Source organism: Palaemon carinicauda, chromosome 8, assembly GCF_036898095.1.
Source record: "Palaemon carinicauda isolate YSFRI2023 chromosome 8, ASM3689809v2, whole genome shotgun sequence".
NCBI classification, from domain to species: Eukaryota; Metazoa; Arthropoda; class Malacostraca; order Decapoda; family Palaemonidae; genus Palaemon; species Palaemon carinicauda.
This window is the reverse complement of record NC_090732.1, coordinates 155,885,698-155,908,419: the sequence shown is the minus strand read 5'-3', so window position 1 is coordinate 155,908,419 and position 22,722 is coordinate 155,885,698. Positions and strand designations below refer to the sequence as shown.

The 22,722-nt window shown below is 47.5% G+C and overlaps 1 protein-coding gene across 3 annotated transcripts in view; it reads left to right on the top strand.

The window, feature by feature from the left end:
• Positions 1 to 22,722, top strand: part of LOC137646045 (aprataxin and PNK-like factor) — a 159,540-nt gene that overhangs the window by 46,880 nt on the left and 89,938 nt on the right. For all 3 annotated transcript variants that reach the window (XM_068379192.1, XM_068379191.1, XM_068379189.1), the window contains one exon: positions 6,305 to 6,376. In XM_068379192.1, the coding sequence (XP_068235293.1) occupies positions 6,365 to 6,376 (12 nt within the window). In that variant the 5' untranslated portion in view covers positions 6,305 to 6,364. The remainder of the gene's footprint in view (positions 1 to 6,304; positions 6,377 to 22,722) is intronic.

Here is a 22,722-nt window from a genome sequence, read left to right as displayed (position 1 = left end):
CATCCATCTAGATGATGAGAGGATGTCAGAGGTGTCAGAGGACACCAGAAAGGACCTTCCGGCGGAAGGTTGAGATGAGGAGTCAACGTTGGCTCCAGAGACGGAAGAGGATGAAGTCTAAACAGTGTCTGTTTTGTCGGTTCGTGTCCCAGAACCCATGCCCTCTACGTCCTCCGCTTCTCAACCCGAAAAGTCGGACGACACCCTGTCTGCCATCAAAGCTATGATGGAGATGTTTGAGAAGAAGAGCGAACAAAGAGAAGCTGCATTCAGGAAGGAGATTCTTCAGCTGACAGTGACCCGTGGGTCTCAAAGGAAACTCAATGTAAAGGATCTTCCCTCGTGTACATGCCGATTACAAACGCTAAGATCTTTATTTCAGTGAAGCTGGAAGCTGTCCTTATCTAGGACATTGAGTTCTGGCCCAGCTTTGAGTCCTATCCCAACTGCTTCGTTCGTCTAAGGGCGGAACCTGTATCCAAAGAGGAGACAGAGCCTAAGGAGGTCATAGTGCTTGAACATACAAAGGCTCAGGCTTTGCTAGCCAGCAGTTTGAAGGACAGGGGCTTCACCAATTCGAAGGTGCCTGCCCTGTGCAAGAAACATCCCTCTTTTCTTGCTCCAGTAACTATGGCCTTCCCCTTTGGGGAAAAAGGGTTTAAGGCGGTGATTAAGGCAGTGGAAGTTGGGAAACCTTGCCCTACACTGGAGGAGTGTAGCCCCTTTCCCTATCCTTGCCAACAGATCACAAAGACTGGAAGGATATTCAGCTTACCTTCTCTGTCAAGAAGTTGGAGGCTGATATCGCTGGACGTCAATTCAGCGAAAACCTCCCCAAGTTGTCTGAGTTTCTCCTGCGCAGGGAACAAGATACAAAGGAGAGGCTGGCGCCCTCTCTGTCCCAACAGGTGTCCATGGAGGCAATGGTCGGTGAACAAAGATCCGCAGATATGTTCATGGTCATGGCCAAAACACATTTGGCAACCCTAACTAAAGACTTCTACAGCCTTGTTAGGGCAAGAAGGGCTTGTAAAGAGTACGTGTTTGCCTCAGCTGCGGTCAAACATGAGCCCAGGTAGTTGATATCTTCCAATATCTGGGGGAAAGACCTATTCCCAAACGAATTGATCAAAGAAATAGTCGACAAGGCCGCCACGGAGAATAGAAATCTTCTCCAAAAGTGGGGCATGTCGGCTAAGAGGAAGTCTTCTGCGGATGAGGGTCCCCAACCGAAGAGGAAGACAAAGAGGCCAAGAGTGCCTCCTCGCCCTGCTAGACAACAACAACAGCAACTTCCCATGACCACGGTGCCCCAGATGGTGGCACAGCCCCAACCCACCTACCAGATGGTACCCCAGCAGGTGGTGACTCAGTCACCAGCCTTCACTCCCGCCTATGAGAGGCAGACCACTACCTTGCGCCCTAAAGGTAGAGGGTCAAATAGAGGTTCATCTAGATGTCCCTCAAGAGGAAGAGGGGTTAGGGGAGGACGCGGTCAAGGAGGCAAGCCCTCCGGAAACCAGAAGAAATGAGATGCTTCCGGTAGGAGGAAGACTCCGACTCTTCCGGGAACGTTGGACCTTCGATCCCTGGGCCCACAGCCTAATCAAGAACGGACTAGGTTGGAGCTGGAGGACAGCTCCACCATCATTTCCTCAGCTCTTCCAACACTCCACCCTCATTCTGGAAGAATACACCCGAGAGTTCTTGAGCAAACGGGCGATAAAGAGGGCAAAGTCCATCAAATTCCAAGGAAGGCTGTTTTGTGTTACAAAGAAGGACTCGGAGAAACTCAGAGTCATTCTGGATTTGTCACCACTCAACAAGTTTATCGAGAACGACAAGTTCAAGATGCTGACCCTTCAACACATAAGGGCCTTGTTGCTCAAAAGGGCATACACAGTCTCCATAGACATGGCAGATGCCTATTGGCACATTCCGATCAATCGCCAATTCTCCTTCTACCTAGGATTCAGGCTACAAAAAAGAAAGTACGCTTTCAGAGCCATGCCCTTCGGACTAAACATCGCCCCAAGGATCTTCACGAAGCTTGCAGAAGCAGTCGTTCAACAACTACGCCTACAAGGGGTCCAGGTGGTATCCTATCTGGACAATTGGCTGGTGTGGGCAGCATCCGAGACGAATTGCATGCAAGCATCCAAGAAAGTGATCCAGTTCCTGGAACATCTAGGATTCAAGATGAACACCAAAAAGTCTGGACTCTCTCCCGCTCAGAAGTTTCAATAGCTAGGCATACATTGGGACTTAAAGTCACATCGCCTCTCCATTCCATTAAAGAAGAGGAGAGAGATAGCGGGATCTGTCAAGAGACTTCTAAAATCCAACAGGATTTCAAGATGCCAACAGGAGAGAGTGCTGGGCTCCCTTCAGTTTGCATCAGTGACAGACCCAGTGCTAAGAGCACAGTTAAAAGATGCATCAGGAGTCTAGAGAAGATACGCATCAAACGCTCGAGGAGATCTAAGAAGACCAATACCGAGTCGGCTACGATCACTTCTCAAGGTGTGGTCGGAGGCCAGGAACTTCAAGAGGTCAATACCTCTGCAACTACCTCCACCCTCAGTCATCATCCACATGGATGCATCATCGGAAGGATGGGGAGGTCACTCTCATCGAAGGAAAGTTCAAGGAACTTGGTCCTCTCTATTCAAGACCTTCCATATCAACATTCTGGTGGCCATGGCAGTCTTCCTCACACTGAAGAGATTATCCCTTCTCCCTTCAGTCCATATAAGACTAATTCTAGACAGCGAGGTGGTAATGAGATTTCTGAATCGTCAAGGCTCGAGATCACCTCAACTCAACCAAGGGATGTTGGCCATCTTCTGTTTAGCGGAAATAAGGAGATGGCACTTATGAGCAGTTCACCTTCAAGGGTTCCGCAACATGACAGCGGACGCTCTATCCAGGATAGCTCCGATAGTCAGAATGGTCCCTAGACACAAGATCATTCTCCTTCATCTTACATCAAGTCCCGGAACTGCAGATCGACCTCTTCGCGACGAGCGACAACAAGAAACTTCCTCGATACGTGGCCCCGTACGAAGACCCTCTTGCGGAAGCAGTGGACGCCATGTCCCTCGACTGGAAAAAATGGACCAGGATTTATCTGTTCCCTCCATCCAACCTGCTAATGAAGGTTCTCAACAAGCTGAGATCTTTTCAAGGAACAGCAGCCCTAGTGGCTCCCAAGTGGCCCCGGAGCAACTGGTTCCCGTTAATATTGGAATTACAGCTGAGGCTGATTCCCCTGCTGGACCCAATTCTGTCTCTCCAAGTACTGAAGTCGACTGTCTTCGCTTCATTACAGAAAACCCAAGACCCTCATCTCATGATTTTCTCTCCCTAGCAGTAAAGAAAAGGTTTGGGATCTCGAAAGAAAGTATAGACTTCTTAGAGGAATATAAGTCAAAATTTACCAGAAGGCAATACGAGTCATCCTGGAAGAAATGGGTGGCCTTTGTCGAGGCAAGAAACCCAAAGGAAATCAAGATGGATTTCTGCTTGTCTTTCTTTATTCACCTTCATGAACAACGTTTAGCAGCCAACACGATAACTACTTGTAAATCAGCCTTGACTAGACCCTTGCTTTATGCTTTCCAAGTAGACTTGTCTAATGAGATTTTTAACAAAATCCCCAAGGCCTGTGCTAGGCTCAGGCCTGCAGCACCTCCAAGGCCCATCTCATGGTCTTTGGATAAGGTACTACATTTCGCTTCAAGCTTGGACATTGATAATTGCTCTTTGAAAGATTTGACTCAAAAGGTTATATTCTTGTTTGCTTTAGCCTCAGGGGCTAGAGTTAGTGAGATAGTGGCCCTTTCTAGGGAAGAGGGCCATATCCAGTTTGCCAAAATTGGAGAGCTAAATCTCTTTCCCGACCCAACGTTTCTCGTCAAGAATGAGCTACCCACTAAGAAGTGGGGGCCCTGGAGAATCTGCCCTCTAAAGGAAGATGTCTCTCTGTGTCCAGTAAAGAGTCTAAAGGTCTGTCTTTGCATAACTTCAGACTTCCAGGAAGGACAGGTCTTTAAAGGAGAAACATCAGGTTCAAACTTATCCCTAAAACAACTAAGGGCGAAGATCAACTACTTCATTCGCAGAGCGGATCCTGACAGTACTCCCGCAGGTCATGATCCTAGGAAAGTCGCTTCTTTGCTAAATTTTTTCCAGCTCATGGATTTTGAGAGCCTTCGCTTGTTTACTAGATGGAAGTCATCCAGAGTGGTTCTCAAACACTAAGCGGAGCAAGTGCAAGAATTAAAATGTTTCGTGGTGGCGGCAGGTAGTGTACTAAAACCTGTCGCTTAGTGCTGCGAGGAACAGCGAATTATGTGGGACTCTAATTCTAAGGGTGTACATGTGGCCACATGATAGTGCAACATGGTGAGTGAAAATGTCCTCAAGGTGACATTATGGACTGTTCCAGTGTACAAAGGTGATGAAACATAGACTGAACACTAAGTGAGTGCCGTGTGTTTTTTACACAAGTGTAGAGACAGAACTCTCAGAAAGACATTAGAAAATTTATAAAATTTTCATTGGAGTGGCAAAACATTTTGTTTTCAAATAAAACAAGTATTTCTGATTTATTCTGTAGTGTCTATGTTGAAAAATTTTATTTCACTTACATTCCTATATTATTATGAAATGTTTGCTGAATTTCTCTTTATTGCCTGACAATAAATGATTAATTATTTCGTGCATCTTATTTCACCCTTAACACTTTTAATAAAGTTATGTGTGAGCATTCCTTTTATTCCTTATTATTCTGCATAATAATATTGAGCAAAGGTAGTAACTTTGTTTCTATATGAAAACAAATCTTTCTAGCGAGACTTAACTTGTTTTGATACAAGATACAAACTTGTCTTTTGCGGTATATAGCGGATATACCTCAGATGCTATGGTGGCTGACATGAACTCGGGTTCGTTTATAAATACAAACTTTGGCTAAAGGCATACAGTGAGACCTGTATGCCCTTTTGATTGCTAGATAGGTCATATGAAATATGCATACTTCGAGACTTTATCCCGAGTCTAGTTTGACTCTTCCCTGTAGGGGGCAGGAAGCACTAACATAGTCTATGATTAGATGAAGTGACATATAACGGTAATGTCATAGGTCTCTTAGGTCTACATGACCAAGGAAATATTGTCTTGAGGGTTAAGGCACAACTGGGAAATCCACGGATACATTAATGCTCTGGTAAACTTCCATCAGGACGACATGGCCTTAGCCAAAAAAACGGATTTTGAGCGAAACGAAAAATCTATTTTTGGGTGAGATAGCCATGTCGTCCTGATGGACCCGCCCCCCTTTCTATGAAAGGCCTTGGCAAGATCCTTCCCAATAATACTATATCCATAAGTACTGGCTTAACGCTACAAGGAATAAAGATGGCGGCGATATTATAGCGCCATCTGGATGAGCTATTATAGCGCCATCTGGATGAGCTATTATAGCGCCATCTGGGTACTTTAGCAGTAACGGAGGAAGGGAACTTTATAACGGCTCCTCTTTTATTTTGCCACTTTTCCTCTCGAAGCGTAAACGCTATGCGGGGTGCATATTGCTATGTGGCGTGTCAAGAATACGTTCCCTGATATTACTGTATGCGATATTCTAAAAGGAAAACTTTAAGGATATTCGCGTCAGGAGTTAGTATTCTGGAGACCTTAAGTTAAATTCTCTGGGAATATCACTTTATTCAAGTATACCCTAGGAAGCTACTTAAAGGAACCTTCCATCAGGACGACATGGCTATCTCACCCAAAAATAGATTTTTCGCTTCGCTCAAAATCCATTATATATATGTTTATATATATATATATATATATATATATATATATATATATATATATATATATATATATATATATATATATATATATATATATATATATACATATATATATACGTAAGATGTATTTTTATGATATATACTACACACACACACACACACACACACACACATATATATATATATATATATATATATATATATATATATATATATATATATATATATATATAATATATATATATATATATATATATATATATATATATATATATATATATATATATATATATATATATAAATTGTATATATATTATATATGTAGATATATATATTTTTATATATCTTTTGTAAATTCCTATTTAGTTTCATTATTAAAGTACTGTATAGCCTCAAATAAGGTGATTCTTTTTTTTCTTCAGAAAAATACTTTATTCAGTAATAATGTTCTTAACGTTTTGTGTGTGTTTTATTTTCAGTGTGGCGATAAGAAGGTTTCACGTCGACAAGCTTACCTTGACTGGGATGATGATGGTGTTATGCTGACATCGGTGAGATTTTGCTTGCATGTTTATGCTTTGCACTCATTGCATTAATTTTATTCGACTCTCCCATTCTATGAAAATACAGTTTTTTTCTTCAACCAATGATTTTACCAGTTCGTAAGTGCCTGGGATTGTTTTACTATAGCTTATATATATATATATATATATATATATATATATATATATATATATATATATATATATATATATATATATATATATATATATATATATATAGATATATATATATATATATATATAGAAATACATATATATATATATATATATATATATATATATATATATATATATATATATATATATATATATATATATATATATATATATATATATATATATATATATATATATATATATATATATATATATATATATATTTTTGGGCTCAAGCCATGGCGTCCTGATGGAAGGTTCCTTATTGGTAGCTTCCTTGGGTATATAACTACTAAGATATTCCCAGAGAATTTAACCACAGGTTATCACAGAATTCTAACTTCTGGAGCGAGTATCCTAAAGGTTTCCCTTTAAGACATCGTATATCAACAGGGGACGCATGTATTAATGCGCCACATAGCTATCTGCACCCCACATAGAGTTAACACTTCGATGTGGAGGGGTGGAGAATAGCTGGGGAGCCGTTCCATAGCTATACTTGTCCGTGGCTACTTTTGGTACTCGAAACGTAAACAAACGGGCGCCATTGCTAAATGACGTCACGTCCGTCCTCATCCTTCTACTAGTAGCTTGCCTTACTATGACGGATTTTCCCTTGTGCTATTTTCATCGGCTTGCATCTTCGTTATGTCGCTACCTTCGGCCTCGCCTTCCTCTGGAAAGTTGAGTACCAGGTTCCAGTATTGTTTAAATAAGCTCTGACCATAAAGTAACTTTTACTTTTTGAGATATTTTATATTTTCTGGCAGAGCTGTGCTACTACCGGACACGCCATTTTATGGCGTCGCTGTTACCCTGCATGCGTTATTTAGCTAGCCTGAACAGCTTATTCCGGCCTTATTAACTAATTGATACTATTAATTATTTAGTCTTCATAGCTAGGAACTTCATATATCGTGTTTTGACGCTTTTTTGTCGGTCATCGCCTGACCCCATACTAGATCGCTAGCTTAGCCCCTAGGCAAGAGCGCCTATCACCAGGGTTCATGCATGATATATTACAGTGATCCTAGGTTAAGTTATGAAGATAGTGGCATTATTTTATGATACTGTTTACTGTGATGCAAGTGTTTTTGCCTTCAGGGACCATATAGGGGATAGGTTTGATAGTGTGCCTTTCTAACCTAACCTAAATGTAGGACCCCTATATTCTCCCTTCACCCCCTGCCTTAGGGCATTCCCTCTGTGTAGCCTTGCTCCCCCTACCACGTAAGGGGATCAAGTTCATACCAGAGTACCTATCGCTTCTCTGTCCTCCCTAAGGGAATGATCCCCCCTTAGGGTTGCGTCCGAGAATGAGGAACGGCCTGCCCTTCCTCAATTGCTGAGGTTAGGTTACCTGACCTTCCTTGCAATTGTGATACGTCTTCCAGCCTTCCTAGCTTAGGGTGTAACATCCCTGCTCTAAGTTAGGCCTTGGGGGGAGCTAGTTCTGTGCCTTGCTTGAAACGGTACCCATGCACCGTTCTCAGCCAGGCTGCCTATCTTAGGCTAGGGAGCGTCCTCCCTTCCTTGGTGGCCGCTTTGGTACAGAGCCTCCCCTATGGAAGATCCTGCTTCTTCTCCCCTCCCCACCTATCCCTTGTATGGCCTAGCCTATACTTAGGTTAGCCTATACCCATCTGTCCCCTGTCCTACAACTCCTCCTTAGGGTGGAGTGACAGGGCTATCTTGAGTCCCTGTGTGCAGTCCGCTCTGGTACATATACCCTTCATAGTGTCCTATGGGGTTAGCCACTGGATGCGTTTTGTCCGCAGGGGTTCTCCCCCCTCTTGGGTGTCCCCTTGGGCTACTCTGGCTCCCGGCCGCCTGCGGCCCCCTGCCATTGGGTGATAGGACTAGCCTCTATCATGGGTACACCCATTCAGGGGGGATGCTATGGGGTTCATGTCCTTACCCCTCCATCCCTCCTTCTGTCTCTTTTCACTATCCTGGTGCTGGTCCCTTGCCGCCTCTACTGCCGGCGATACCTCCCTCCCCCTTGGTGACACATTCCTTGTTCCCCCCTGGCCGACAGTCCTCCGTGTGCCGGAGGGCTGCCGCGTCCCGTCGGTGTACAGCTGATGGCCTACCCTCATACCTCCTAGCTTCAGTCGTCCGTCCATCGGGCCAGCCCCCGGCGTGCCGGCATCCATTGCCGGCGGTACGGATTCGCTATAGCCACTTTCCCTATCCTATAACCCTGTTACCAAGCTGGCAGCCTTTGGCTGCCGGAGCCGTCGCCTCCCGCCGGCGTGCCGCCGCTGTGCCGGTGGCCGCCGCTGTGCCGGTGACCGCCATCCTGGCATTACTCCTGACTTCTCTATATGTCTTCACTAATGCCAGAAACGTTGCTGGAGCGGCCTCCGGCGTTCCGCCGGTCTGCCGGCGCCTACAGGAGACGCCAAGAGACTTGCACTCCTGCTCCCAGCTATCAACACCATGCTGATAGCCCTACACTGCAACCAGATGGCTTGGCTACCTAAATAGATAGGTATTGTCTTACCGCACTATTAATAGCCGTGCTGTCTTCTTGCATATCACAATTTTCCAGCATGCTGTGTGTATCTTAGCACGGCTGGTTGCCGGAAACCGTGCCCTATGGGGTCTTCTACACCCCCATTTTAATGGCCTGAGTGGTCTCAGTCCCAGATTTACATCTTAGGCAATTCCTGCTAGAATTCCTTTTGCCTCCCTGGCAATCTATGAAGGATTCAGCCTTGTGTCCTCGGCCACAAACAAATTGCCTATGGATAAGGTTACGGTAACCAGCCGGGCGGGATACAAGGAGTATATGTCTATCTACTTCATTTCCCGCTCCACTCTCTAACATCACAATGTTATTAATTACTTAAGATTAAGTTAAAGTTAACTTTTTAATATTTAACTTTAGAATAATATAAGTCATTTGTATGACTTCCATATACTCATGTTCTCTTTCTCTTACAGGAGGAGTATGTGAAATGTGACCACAACTTCTGTGGAGTGAAGCGCCCGCACTTCTACGGGCACACGGTGTGTAGGACCCATGCCCCTTGCGCCAATAAGAAAGGCGATCTGAAGGTTTGGGACCCGCAGAACTGTACAGTCTGCAAGTACTGCCTGGTGGAGGCATTCAACAATCCTCCTTCAGCGGAGGTTAGGGACTCTTCTCGAGAGAAGCTACGCAAGTGGGTGCGTGGCTTCCAGAAGAACGCCACCGGACCATACCTTGCCACCGAAGACTTGAGGGCCTTGCTTTTCCCTAAGGCATCCCCAGACTCAGTGGTTCCCAAGGATCAGATCCCCACCGTCCAGATAACGGTGGAACCGGACGTAGTCATGGCTCAGTCCATGCTGAGTGCCGTTTGGATGCCAACAACGCGGAACTTATGTCAGAAGTGTCGGAGAATACGGAGAGGAACCTCATGGGCGACGAACTGGACTATGAGGAAGACCAGGTGGAATACCCTGAGTCGGAGCAGGAGGTCGCTCCACCTTCCACCCCCACACCGACTCCTACACTGACGGACGTATCACTCCCGTCTACATCTGCTACCCCGGATCCTACCCCATCCAACACCCAGGAGATCTTCAAAATGCTTGAGGCTCGCATGGATAAGTAACTCCGCGAGACGCATGAGTTCTTCAGGTCCAACATGGGAAGTTCGAAGCAGCCGAAAAGGATTTCGGTTAAGGACCTCCCCGCATGCTCAGATACCAACCCCTGGAGGTATGCCAAGCACATGCCAATTACGACGGGCAAGATCTTCATAAGCGAGAAGATCGGCTCGATTGTGCTGGAAGAAGTGGAATTCTTCCCGAACTTTGAGGCGTATCCGGACTGTTACGTCCGACTTCGATCCGAACCTGCCTCTAAAGAAGAGACTGAACCGAAGGAGGTTATAGTGTTCGATCTAGCGAAGGCCCAGGCTATGCTGGCCAATACAGTGAAAAGTAGGGGCTTACACCTGCTCGAAACTTCTGGCGCTTAGCAAGAAGCACCCTACCTACGACGCACCAGACGATGCGACCCTCCCCTTCTTGGAAAAGGCCTTCACTGCGGTACATAAGGCAGTGGAAGAAGGAAAACCTTGCCCTGCACTGGAGGAGTGCAGACCCTTCTCCCTGACTACTCCCCCTGATGTTAGACTGGAAAGATGTCCAGTCAACATTTGTGGTGGGAAAACTAGAACCTGACGTCGCTGGCCGTCAGTTTAACGAAGACCTCCCAAAACTTAATGACCATCTCCTTCGTCGGGAACATGACACGAAGGAAAGGCTCGCCGCATCCATGTCCCTCCAGGTACAGCTCGAAGTCATGGCCGGTGACACTAGGGTCCCTGATTACTACATGGTTCTCGCCAAAACACATTTGGCGACCGTAGTAAAAGATCTGTACAGCTTCACGAAGGCTCGTAGAGCCTGTCGTGAATTCATGTTCTCCAGTGCCACAGTGAGACATGAACCCCGGAGGCTGATTTCCTCCAACATCTGGGGTAAGCAGCTCTTTCCCTCCTCCCTTGTGAAAGAGATCACCGACAAGGCCGCCACGGAGAACAGGAACCTTCTCCACAAGTGGGGCATGTCGAAGAAAAGGAAATCCTCTCAGGACCAGGACGACGGCCCTCAACCTAAGAGGAAACCCACAAAACCGAAACCCCAGCAACGTCAACAGAGACGGCAGTGTCCGGGATCCGCTACTCCCCAAGTGGCAGCTCAGCCACAGCAGACCTTTCAGCTGGTCACCCAACCGGTCTTGTCACAGTCGCCGGTTTTCACCCCTGCCTTTGAGCAACAGTCAACTACCTTTCGTCCCAAAGGTAGAGGCTCAAACAGAGGTGCAGGCAGAGATGCATCTCGCCGTCCCTCCAGAGGCAGAGGAGGAAAGGGAGCTAGCAGCCGAGGTAGTAAACCCTCGGGAAACCAGAAGCAATGAAGTGCTTCCGGTGGGAGGAAGACTCCGCCAATTCCAGGATCGTTGGACCTTCGATCCCTGGGCACACAGCATCGTCAAGAAGGGTCTAGGCTGGAGCTGGACTCAACCACCCCCAACCTTCCAGCAGTTCTTCCAACAGTCAACCCCCCTTCTGGAAGAATATGTCCTAGAACTCTTGAACAAGAAGGTGATAAGGAGGGTAAAGTCAACCAGGTTCCAAGGGAGACTGTTTTGCGTCCCCAAGAAGGACTCCGACAAACTCAGAGTCATTCTAGACTTATCCCCCCTCAACAAGTTCATAGCGAACAACAAGTTCAAGATGCTGACTCTTCAACAGATAAAGACCCTTCTGCCTCAGGGTTCCTACACGGTCTCCATAGACCTGGCGGATGCCTACTGGCACGTTCCAATGAACCACCACGCTTCCTCCTACCTAGGATTTCGACTCCAAAGGAAAAGCTACGCTTTCAGGGCCATGCCCTTCGGCCTCAATGTGGCCCCACGGATCTTCACAAAGCTGGCAGACGCCATCATTCAACAGCTCCACCTCCGAGGCTTCCAGGTGATGGCCTACCTCGACGACTGGCTGGTCTGGGCTCCATCGCCCGAAGATTGTCTAAGATCCTGCAACAAAGTCACCCAGTTTCTGGAACACTTGGGATTCGAGATAAACAGAAAGAAATCTCGCCTCTCTCCAGCTCAGAAGTTCCAATGGTTAGGAATCCAGTGGAATCTTCAGTCACACCGCCTTTCCATTCCTCAGAAGAAAAGGAAGGAAATAGCAGGGTCTGTCAAAAGACTGCTGAAATCCAAACGGATCTCAAGACGTCAGCAGGAACGAGTTCCAGGCTCTCTACAGTTCGCCTCAGTGACAAACCCAGTGCTGCATGCACAGCTAAAGGATGCCGCGGGAGTCTGGAGACGTTCCACATCCATCGCTCGAAGAGACCTCAAGAGACGGCTCCCAAACAGACTTCGGTTACTCCTAAAGCCGTGGTCGGAAGCAAAGGCCCTGAAAAGGTCCATCCCTCTTCAACACCCACCTCCATCACTCAACATCCACACGGACGCTTCGCTGGAGGGTTGGGGAGGTCACTCCCACCAAAAACAGACTCAAGGAACATGGTCTCCCCTATTCAAGACGTTTCACATCAACATCTTGGAGGCCATGGCGGTCCTTCTAACTCTGAAGAAACTCTCCCCGCCTTCCTCGATCCATATTCGTCTAACCCTGCACAACTCGGTGGTAGTTCGATGTCTCAATCGCCAAGGCTCAAGATCGCCCCAGATAAATCAGGTGCTTCTCCCAATCTTCCGTCTGGCAGAGAAGAAATGGCACCTGTCTGCAGTTCACCTACAAGGATTCCGCAACGTGACGGCGGACGCTCTATCTCGAACAAGCCCGATAGAGTCGGAATGGTCTCTAGACGCAAGATCCTTCTTCTTCATCTCTCACCAAGTCCCAGAACTTCAGATCGATCTCTTTGCAACGAGCGACAACAATCAACTTCCTCGATATGTGGCCCCGTACGAGGACCCCAAGGCAGAAGCAGTGGACGCCATGTCACTGGATTGGAACAGATGGTCCAGGATCTACCTGTTCCCTCCCACCAACCTTCTGCTGAAAGTCCTCTCCAAACTGAGAACCTTCAAAGGGACAGCAGCCCTTGTGGCTCCCAAGTGGCCCCGGAGCAACTGGTACCCCCTAGTCCTGGAGCTACAACCCACGCTGATCCCTCTTCCGGGCCCAGTTCTCTCCCAGCAAGTACAGAAGTCGACTGTCTTCGCTTCATCATCGAAAGTCAGGGACCTTCATCTCATGATTTTCTCTCCCTAGCCGCGAAGAAAAGGTTTGGGATCTCGAAGAAAAGTCTAGACTTCCTCGAGGAATACAAGACCGAATCCACACGACGGCAATACGAATCATCCTGGAGGAAATGGGTCTCATTCATCAAGGCAAAAAATCCTACGGAAATCACCATTGATTTTTGCATGTCCTTCTTCATTCACCTTCATGGACAGGGCTTAGCAGCCAACACGATTTCTACCTGCAAATCGGCCTTGACCTGACCACTAATGTACGCCTTTCAGATTGATCTGTCCAGCGACTTCTTCAATAAACTGCCGAAGGCATGTGCTCGTCTACGCCCAGCACCCCCACCAAAACCTATCTCCTGGTCCCTGGACAAGGTGCTCCATTTTGCCTCCAACTTGGACAATAATTCGTGCCCTCTCAAGGATCTGACTCAAAAAGTTATATTCCTTTTTGCTCTCGCCTCAGGAGCCCGAGTCAGCGAAATAGTGGCATTATTAAGGGACGAGGGTCGCATCCTGTTTACAGACTCAGGAGACCTTACCCTCTTCCCGGATCCGACGTTTCTCGCTAAAAACGAACTACCCACCAAAAGATGGGGCCCTTGGAGAATCTGTCCCCTGAAAGAAGATGCCTCTCTATGTCCAGTAGAGAGCCTCAAGGTCTATCTTCGTAGAACTTCTGACTTTGGTGGAGGCCAACTCTTCAAAGGAAAAACATCGGGTAGCGACCTGTCACTAAAACAACTAAGAGCGAAAATCACCTACTTCATTCGCAGAGCGGATCCTGACAGTACACCCGCAGGTCATGATCCTAGAAAAGTCGCATCCTCTCTGAATTTTTTTCAGAGCATGAATTTCGAAAGCCTCAAGAGTTTCACTGGCTGGAAATCCTCGCGTGTTTTCTTCAAGCATTACGCGAAACAAGTGCATGAAGTCAAACATTTCGTGGTAGCCGCAGGTAGTGTTATGAAACCTGCACCTAACTCTGCATAGAACAGTGAGTTACTTGGGACTTTAACCCTTCGGGTGCCTATGTTGACCCTCGTGTGATACGTAGTGAATTCAGAGACACTTAGTGTTTTTTCATAGACTGTTCTTTACAAGGTGAAATGTCATAGTCGTCACATGAGTGCCGCATGCCTAGATCATGATGTGTTTTTTCCTTATTGAAGACTGACATTCCTCTGGAACCTGTGCCTTCTAATAATTTGAAATTTTCTTTCAGATTCAAGAGGGAAGTCTTTCATTACTATGTACATTATAATTTATTGTAAATCACTTTTACATCCCTTATTGCATTTATTTACCATATTCTGCAATTGTGAAATAAAATTTCTATTTTATTACTTGAGCGTCATAGTCATAGTTTCATTATCCCTTTTTTCTTTAAAAAATGATGAAGAATAATAGGTTCAATCCATATTATATACTCACCTATGCTATGTAATATTCCTAACTGAATACTTACTTGCGCTATACCTTCGAGACCAGACCGTTCTCTTGTTACAAAATACAGTGCTTAACCACCACTTGTCTGTCATTGAGAATGTTCCTATATTAATATCAACCATTCTGTCTTGTCTCCGAGTTCTTCACGTTCTCCCCGCAAGGTGGGTAGCCCTTCGATGACCACTTTGATCTTCAGCATGGTCCGTTGGGACTTCTCTGCCAAGGGAGGCAGGAAGTTTCATTCCCACGGAACCTCTATCGAGGTCACTATGCTTACCCTATTCAAAGCCCTCGGCACTTACGCTACAAGGGGAAATCTACCACGATACATTGATTCTCTGGTATTCTTCCATCAGGACGCCATGGCTTGAGCCCAAAAAACGGATTTGGAGCGAAGCGAAAAATCTATTTTTGGGTGAGATAGCCATGGCGTCCTGATGGACCCTCCCTGCTACTTCGTCCAGCCTTTCAGGCCCCACCCTGTCCTGCTGTATCATGGTGATCGGCAAGCAACTGGCATCAGGATGAGGACGGACGTGACGTCATTTAGCAATGGCGCCCGTTTGTTTACGTTTCGAGTACCAAAAGTAGCCACGGACGAGTATAGCTGTGGAACGGCTCCCCAGCTATTCTCCACCCCTCCACATCAAAGTGTTAACTCTATGTGGGGTGCAGATAGCTATGTGGCGCGTTAATACATGCGTCCCCTGTTGATATACGGTGTCTTAAAGGGAAACCTTTAGGATACTCGCTCCAGAAGTTAGAATTCTGTGATAACCTGTGGTTAAATTCTCTGGGAATATCTTAGTAGTTATATACCCAAGGAAGCTACCAATAAGGAACCTTCCATCAGGATGCCATGGCTATCTCACCCAAAAATAGATTTTTTGCTTCGCTCAAAATCCGTTTTATATATATATATATATTTTTGGGCTCAAGCCATGTCGTCCTGATGGAAGTTCCTTAAAGGCAGCTTCCTAGGGTATATTACAACTACGGCGATATTCCCAGAGAATTTACCTTCAGGTACCCAGAATTCTAACTCCTGGAGCGAGTATCCCTAAAAAAGACCTTAGGGATATCGTAAATATCAGTGGACGTATTCTTGACACGCCTCATAGCAATCTATACCCCGAATAGAGTTAACACTTCGTAGGGGTAAAATGGCAAGAAAACGAAAACGATAAGAAAGGGGGGAGCCGTTCATAAGGCATCCCTCCTCCCCGTTTCGAAAGCGTGCCCTGCGCCGCTCACGGCGCCATCTGTATTCCTTTTTGCGTAGCTCTACGACTCGGTGTGTTTTCCCTGTTTTCTACCCAATCTTGGAATTTTCTCGCTTAATAATGCTTTCTCCAACTTCTTCTACCTCGGATAAGTTGAGTACTATCTCTTTTATGTATAAATGTAGGCTCTTGGTTAAAATTAAAGTAATTAAAAGAGTTATCTTTGATACAAGAGCTGTTGCCTGCTGGAGGCATCATGGATGCTGTCGCTCGCTAGAATAGGATTTATTTGTTAGCAAGAGCGACGTTCCCAGCCCCTTTGCGCTTAAATATTAGCTACTTAGCTTATTTAGGAATTCTGTTATGATGCGATAGTAGGTGCCTGGCGAAGTTTGCTAAGGCTGCCAACACTAGTCTTCGTAGGCTAGTTGTTGGCCTATGTACTTCCTGCATGATAATTAGTCTTCCAAATGTGATTTTATTGCTTTAAGCGTTAGGCAACGTTATACATATAAGTCCTTTTCGAGTACCTTCCAAGATAGTATTGGTGTGAGTTTCGGTGAATTAGGTAATCGATTCTCTTAGTGCCTAGGCTAGGTTGTCTTAGGTCATTATAATATTATCTGTTCCCCGTTTGCTCCCTTCTCTTCGGGGAAGGGGCAAACCCTTTCCCTCTGTTTAAGCCTTAGGCTTAACTCTAGTGGTTTATTTGAATTAATCTTCAAATATATCTATGCTGGAGTAGTACTGTACCTTCCCGTTCCAACTGTATTGGTTCAGAGGGGGACAGTACAACAGTGTTTAGTCTGAGCCCGGTTTGTCTGGCATGGGGCAGAGTCTCCCTTGCTGACTGACTCGGGCATTAAGGGTTATCCCCTTGGTCCACCTTGTTGGGTTCCAGTAGTGATCCCTTTACTCGGTGACTCATCAGACTGTCCTATTGCCGTTCCGGTCTCGGGATATGTTCCCTTTTCTGGAAAGGCAATTCCTTCCTTGCCGTGGTTCTTGGGAGGCAGCCAGTAGTGCCGGCCTCCCTCTCGGGTCTTTCTCTAACTGAGATGAACTGTCTTAGTTAGGAATGACCCTTAACCAAGGTAAGGTTGGATAGGACCCTCTGTCCTTCCCTTTTTTTTTTTTTTTTTTTTTTTTTTTTTTTCCCGTTCCTTGTGTCAGTCGCCTGCATCCTTGCCTAGCCTAGGTTGGGATGAGGAACTGACGTGGTCTCCTGTCGGCCGGCAAAGTGTGCCGACCGGCAGAGACCATTACTTCGAGTGCTGCCCGGTCCTTTCTTGGTCCCTCCATCGCTGCCGTCTGAAGATTCAGTAGGCAGCGGTTAGGAAGCTTGACTTAGTGTCTCCCCTTCCTTTCGGCACTCTTTCGGGTGCCGGGCCCAGAGACTCATAGTCTCTTAACCCGGCACTCATTCTATTGTCTTAGTATGTGTTGTCCTTGCCGTCTGCCGGCCTACAGGCCGGCCGTCGGTGGGGAGGGGTGTTCTCCAGTTCTCTTGCTGTCGGTCGGCGTTGGGTATATACCTTTGCCGGCCGGTCTCTTGCTCATCTGCCGGCCACTACAAGTGGGGCCGGCAGCCGAGCGCTGCCTAGTGTGGGGGCCAGCCGGCAGGGTTTATTTACTGCTGCCGGCCGGCCTGCGACACTGCCCAGTCAGCCGGCCACTAAGAATGATGGCCGGCAACGCAGTGCAAACCGGGTGGCTACGGTCCGGCAACCACTGCCGGCCGGTTCAGGCATGGGATCTGGAGTTCTCCCCAATAAAGGTGATCTGATGTTGTGTACTTGAGATCTACCTTTCGAAAAACAAGGGGGGGGGTGCTGATCGGTAATAGCCGGCTGGCACACCACCCTCAGGTACTGTATCAGTCCCCTCTTGGTGGTATATTCAACCAAGGGAGTTCATGATGTAGTAGGTTACAACACTGTCTTTTCTATCTTACTTGTGTTACTGGTACAATCACCTGGTGTCGCCTTACAAGGATAAAAGATAATTCTTTTATCCCTGGCCGGAATAGTAATATTTTACCTTAGGTGTGAGCTACACCTAATTTCCTTTGGAAATACGTTCTCTGGTTATTCTAGTAAAGACTAACTATGTGACTTGGCTGGTGGGCTTCCACAGGTGTTTGTGTGGGTTTCACAAGTAGGTGTCTTTCCCTTATTCTTGTTGAATACTCATTTGTTACATGTGAATTGAAATTCACTTGATATTCATGGAAATTTTTCTTCTTTTACAGGAGGAGCATCCGAAGTGTGATAGTGTCTTCTGCAATGTCCGCAGTAAGAACTTTTGCGGACATGCCTCGTGTAGGAGGCACGCGGCTTGTGCAGCCTCCAATGATGACCATCGTTACTGGGATCCGCAGGTATGTGCTGTATGTACTAACCTGCTATCAGAGGCTTTTGAATCCCCTAGGTCGGCGGAGTCAAGAGATGCAGCGAGGGAGAGGCTTCGCTTATGGGTAAGGGGTTTTCAGAAAAACACCACTGGACCTTATCTTCCTAACGAGAAGATGAGGGCATACCTTTTTCCCAAGGCTTCCCCTGATGCTGTTGTTCCCCAGCCTCGGCCGGAGATCCCTCTGATCCAGATTCCAGTGGAGGCGGATGTCGCTGACGCCATGCAGGACATCCAGTTGGACGACAAGATGTCCGACTTGTCCGATCGTGCGGAGCAGGATCTCCTCGCAGAGGGCGAGGAGGAGGATCGAGATCCTATTGCCGTGGAGGAAGAGGTTCCCGTATCATCAGACGTGCCGGTTCAGGTCCCTGAACCTATCCCCTCTACCTCGTCCGCTCTTCCAGCAGAGCTTGGACAGGCTCTCTCTTCCATCGTTGGTATGATCCAACAGATGCAGAGGGAGAATAATCAGAAGGCCGCTACTTTGGAGCTCCAGATGCAGAAGATCACAGCATCACGTGGACCTCCAAAGAAGCTCAACGTTAAGGACCTTCCTCTGTGCTCGGATGCCAACCCGTGGAGATATGCCGAGCACATGCCGATGACGATTGGGAAGATCGTCATGTCGGAGAAACTGGGCTCAGTTCCCCTTGAGGAGGTGGAATTCTGGCCCAGTAGAGGGGCCTACCCGGACTGCTATGTCCGTTTGAAGAAGGAGCCGGCTTCGAAGGAGGAGACGGAACCAAAGGAGGTGATTATTCTGGATCACTCCAAGGCTCAAGCCACTTTGACAGCTGCTTTAAAGGAGAGGGGGTTCTCAAACTCAAAGGTTGCCGCCTTGAGTAAGAAGCACCCCTCCTTTGTATCCTCCCCGGCTAGGGCCTTCCCCTTTATGCAAAAGGGGTTTGCGGCCGTCATCAAGGCGGTTGAAGCTGGCAAGCCGTGCCCGTCTTTGGAGGAATGTAAACCTCTATCGTTGGCATTGCCAATGGACAATAAGGACTGGAAGGAGGTGCACCTTACTTTCTCGGTTGGGAAGTTGGACGCCGACATTGCAGGACAGCAGTTCGGCGAAAACCTTCCCAAGTTGTCGGAATTCCTTCTACGGAGGGAATTGGACACAAAGGAGCGCCTGGCAGCCTCGATGTCTCTCCAGACCAACATGGAGACGATGGCTAGCGACCCCAAGATGCCAGAGATGTTCATGGTTATGGCCAAAATCCATCTGGCCACAGTAACCAAGGACCTCTATTGCTTCGTTAAAGCAAGGAGGGCCTGTAGGGAGTTTGTGTTCGCCTCGGCCACAGTGAGGCATGAACCCAAGAGGCTAATTTCATCCAGCATCTGGGGTAAAGATCTCTTTCCCAAGGACGTGATCAAAGAGATCGTGGACAAGGCAGCCACTGAGAACCGCAATCTTCTCCTGAAGTGGGGCCTGTCCCTTAAGAGGAAGTCTTCTCCGGATGAGGGCCCTCAGCCGAAAGGAAAGGCGAAGAAGTCAAGGTTTTCCTCCCGTCCAGCCAAGTCCTTCAAACCGCAAAGACAACAGCAGCAGCAGCCAGCTTTGCCTCCGGTTCCACAACTGGTAGCCCAGACCCCGACCACCTTCCAATGGGTTCCCCAAGCCATGTCATCAGCTTCCCCGGCATTCAATCCCGTGTTTGAGGGACAGTCGACCACGTTTCGTGCAAGACCCAGAGGAGCAGCTAGAGGGTCATCAAGACGCCCCTCTAGGGGACGAGGATTCAGAGGTGGTCGCGGCCAGGGAGGCAAGACTGCAGGGCAGTCAAAGTGAAGTGTCGCCGGTAGGTGGGAGACTTCAGTATTTCCGGGATCGCTGGACCTTCGATCCCTGGGCCCACAGCCTTCTCAAAAATGGACTGGGTTGGAGTTGGTACAGTACTCCGCCCCAGTGCCCTCAATTTTTCCAACACTCCACCCCCGTTTTGGAGGAGTACATCCAAGATCTGTTGGAGAAAAAGGTGATCAGGAGGGTAAAGTCCATCAAGTTCCAAGGGAGGCTGTTTTGTGTTCCCAAGAAAGACTCGGGGAAACTCAGAGTCATTCTGGACTTGTCACCACTCAACAAGTTCATAGTGAACCACAAGTTCAAGATGTTAACGTTACAACACATAAGGGCCTTACTGCCCAAGAGGGCATATACCGTCTCCATCGATTTGTCAGACGCATATTGGCACGTTCCAATAAGTCGTCGTCTCTCCCCCTACCTAGGATTCAAGCTACAACAAAAGCTTTACGCTTTCAGGGCGATGCCCTTCGGACTAAACATAGCCCCAAGGATCTTTACGAAGCTTGCGAGCGCAGCTCTCAAACAGTTACGCCTAAAAGGGTTCCAGGTAGTAGCCTACCTGGACGATTGGTTGGTGTGGGCAGCATCCAGAGCAGAATGCTTGCAAGCTTCCCTACAAGTGATTCAGTTCCTGGAATATCTAGGCTTCATGATCAACAGAAAGAAGTCTCGTCTTTCTCCAGCTCAGAGGTTCCAGTGGTTGGGAATTCACTGGGATCTAGTGTCACACCGTCTTTCCATCCCGATGTCAAAGAGGAAGGAAATAGCGGGGTCTGTCAGGAGACTTCTAGGTTCCGAGAGGATATCAAGACGCGAACAAGAGAGGGTTTTGGGCTCTCTTCAGTTTGCATCAGTAACAGACCCAGTGCTAAGAGCACAGTTAAAAGATGCAGCGGGAGTATGGAGAACCTTTGCATCGAAAGAGCGAAGGGACTTGAAGAGACCGGTCCCACTTCGACTACGTTCTCTTCTCAGACCGTGGTCTCAAGCCAGTCGTCTAAAGAGGTCTCTACCTCTTCAGCCACCCCCCCCGTCAGTGACAATCCACACAGACGCCTCAAAGGTAGGGTGGGGGGGTCACTCCCATCGGAAAAAAGTGCAAGGAATCTGGTCCAAGCTATTTGGGACCTTTCACATAAACTTTCTAGAAGCTATGGCAGTACTTCTTACCCTGAAGAAAGTATCCCCACGTCACTCGATCCACGTAAGGTTGGTACTGGACAGCGAGGTGGTTGTGAAATGTCTGAATCGGCGGGGATCGAGATCCCCACCTCTCAACCAGGTAATGTTAGCCATATTCCGACTGGCGGAGAAGAAGAAGTGGCACCTGTCAGCAGTTCACCTTCAAGGAGTCCGGAATGTGACCGCGGACGCTCTATCCAGGGTGACACCGATAGAGACAGAATGGTCCCTAGACGCAGGATCATTCTCTTTCATCTTGAGACAAGTCCCAGAACTGCAGATAGACCTCTTCGCGACGAAGGACAACAAGAAGCTGCCGAAATATGTGTCCCCATACGTGGACCCCTCGGCAGAAGCAATAGATGCGATGTCCATCGATTGGAACAGATGGTCCAGGATCTACCTGTTTCCCCCTCACAATCTGATGTTGAGGGTCCTCAACAAACTGAGATCCTTCAAGGGAGTAGCAGCAATAGTGGCCCACAAGTGGCCGAACAGTGTATGGTTCCCTCTAGCTCTGGAACTACGACTGAGGTTTCTACCACTCCCGGACCCAGTTCTGTCCCAGCAAGTCCAGATGTCGACTGTCTTCGCTTCATTACAGAAAACCCGAACCCTGCAGCTCATGATTTTCTCTCCCTAGCGGTGAAGAAACGGTTCGGAATCTCGAAAGATAGTATCGACTTCCTGGAAGAATACAAGTGTAAGTCTACTAGGAGGCAGTACGAATCTGCATGGAAGAAATGGGTAGCCTTTGTCAAAGATAAGAACCCGCACGAGATCTCTACGGAGTTCTGCCTATCCTTCTTCATTCACCTCCACGGACAGGGGCTGGCGGCGAACACAATTTCTACATGTAAGTCAGCTCTAACAAGACCCATTCTATATGCCTTCCAGGTAGACCTCGCTAACGAGATGTTTAATAAGATCCCAAAGGCCTGTGCTAGGCTTAGACCATCAGCTCCTCCAAAGCCTATTTCATGGTCGTTAGACAAAGTCCTTCATTTTGCCTCATTACTAGATAATGAGGAATGTGCGTTGAAGGACCTGACTCAAAAAGTGATCTTCCTTTTTGCCCTTGCTTCTGGGGCCAGAGTTAGTGAGATTGTGGCCCTCTCGAGAGAGGAGGGCCGAGTTCAGTTCCTGGATGGGGGAGAACTGAACCTGTTTCCGGACCCTACGTTTCTCGCTAAGAACGAGTTGCCCACCAACAGGTGGGGTCCCTGGAGAATCTGCCCTCTGAAAGAAGATGCATCTCTATGTCCCGTAGAATGCCTTAAGGTCTATCTTCGTAGAACTTCAGACTTCCATGGGGGCCAACTATTCAGAGGAGAAACATCGGGCTCGAATTTATCGTTAAATCAGC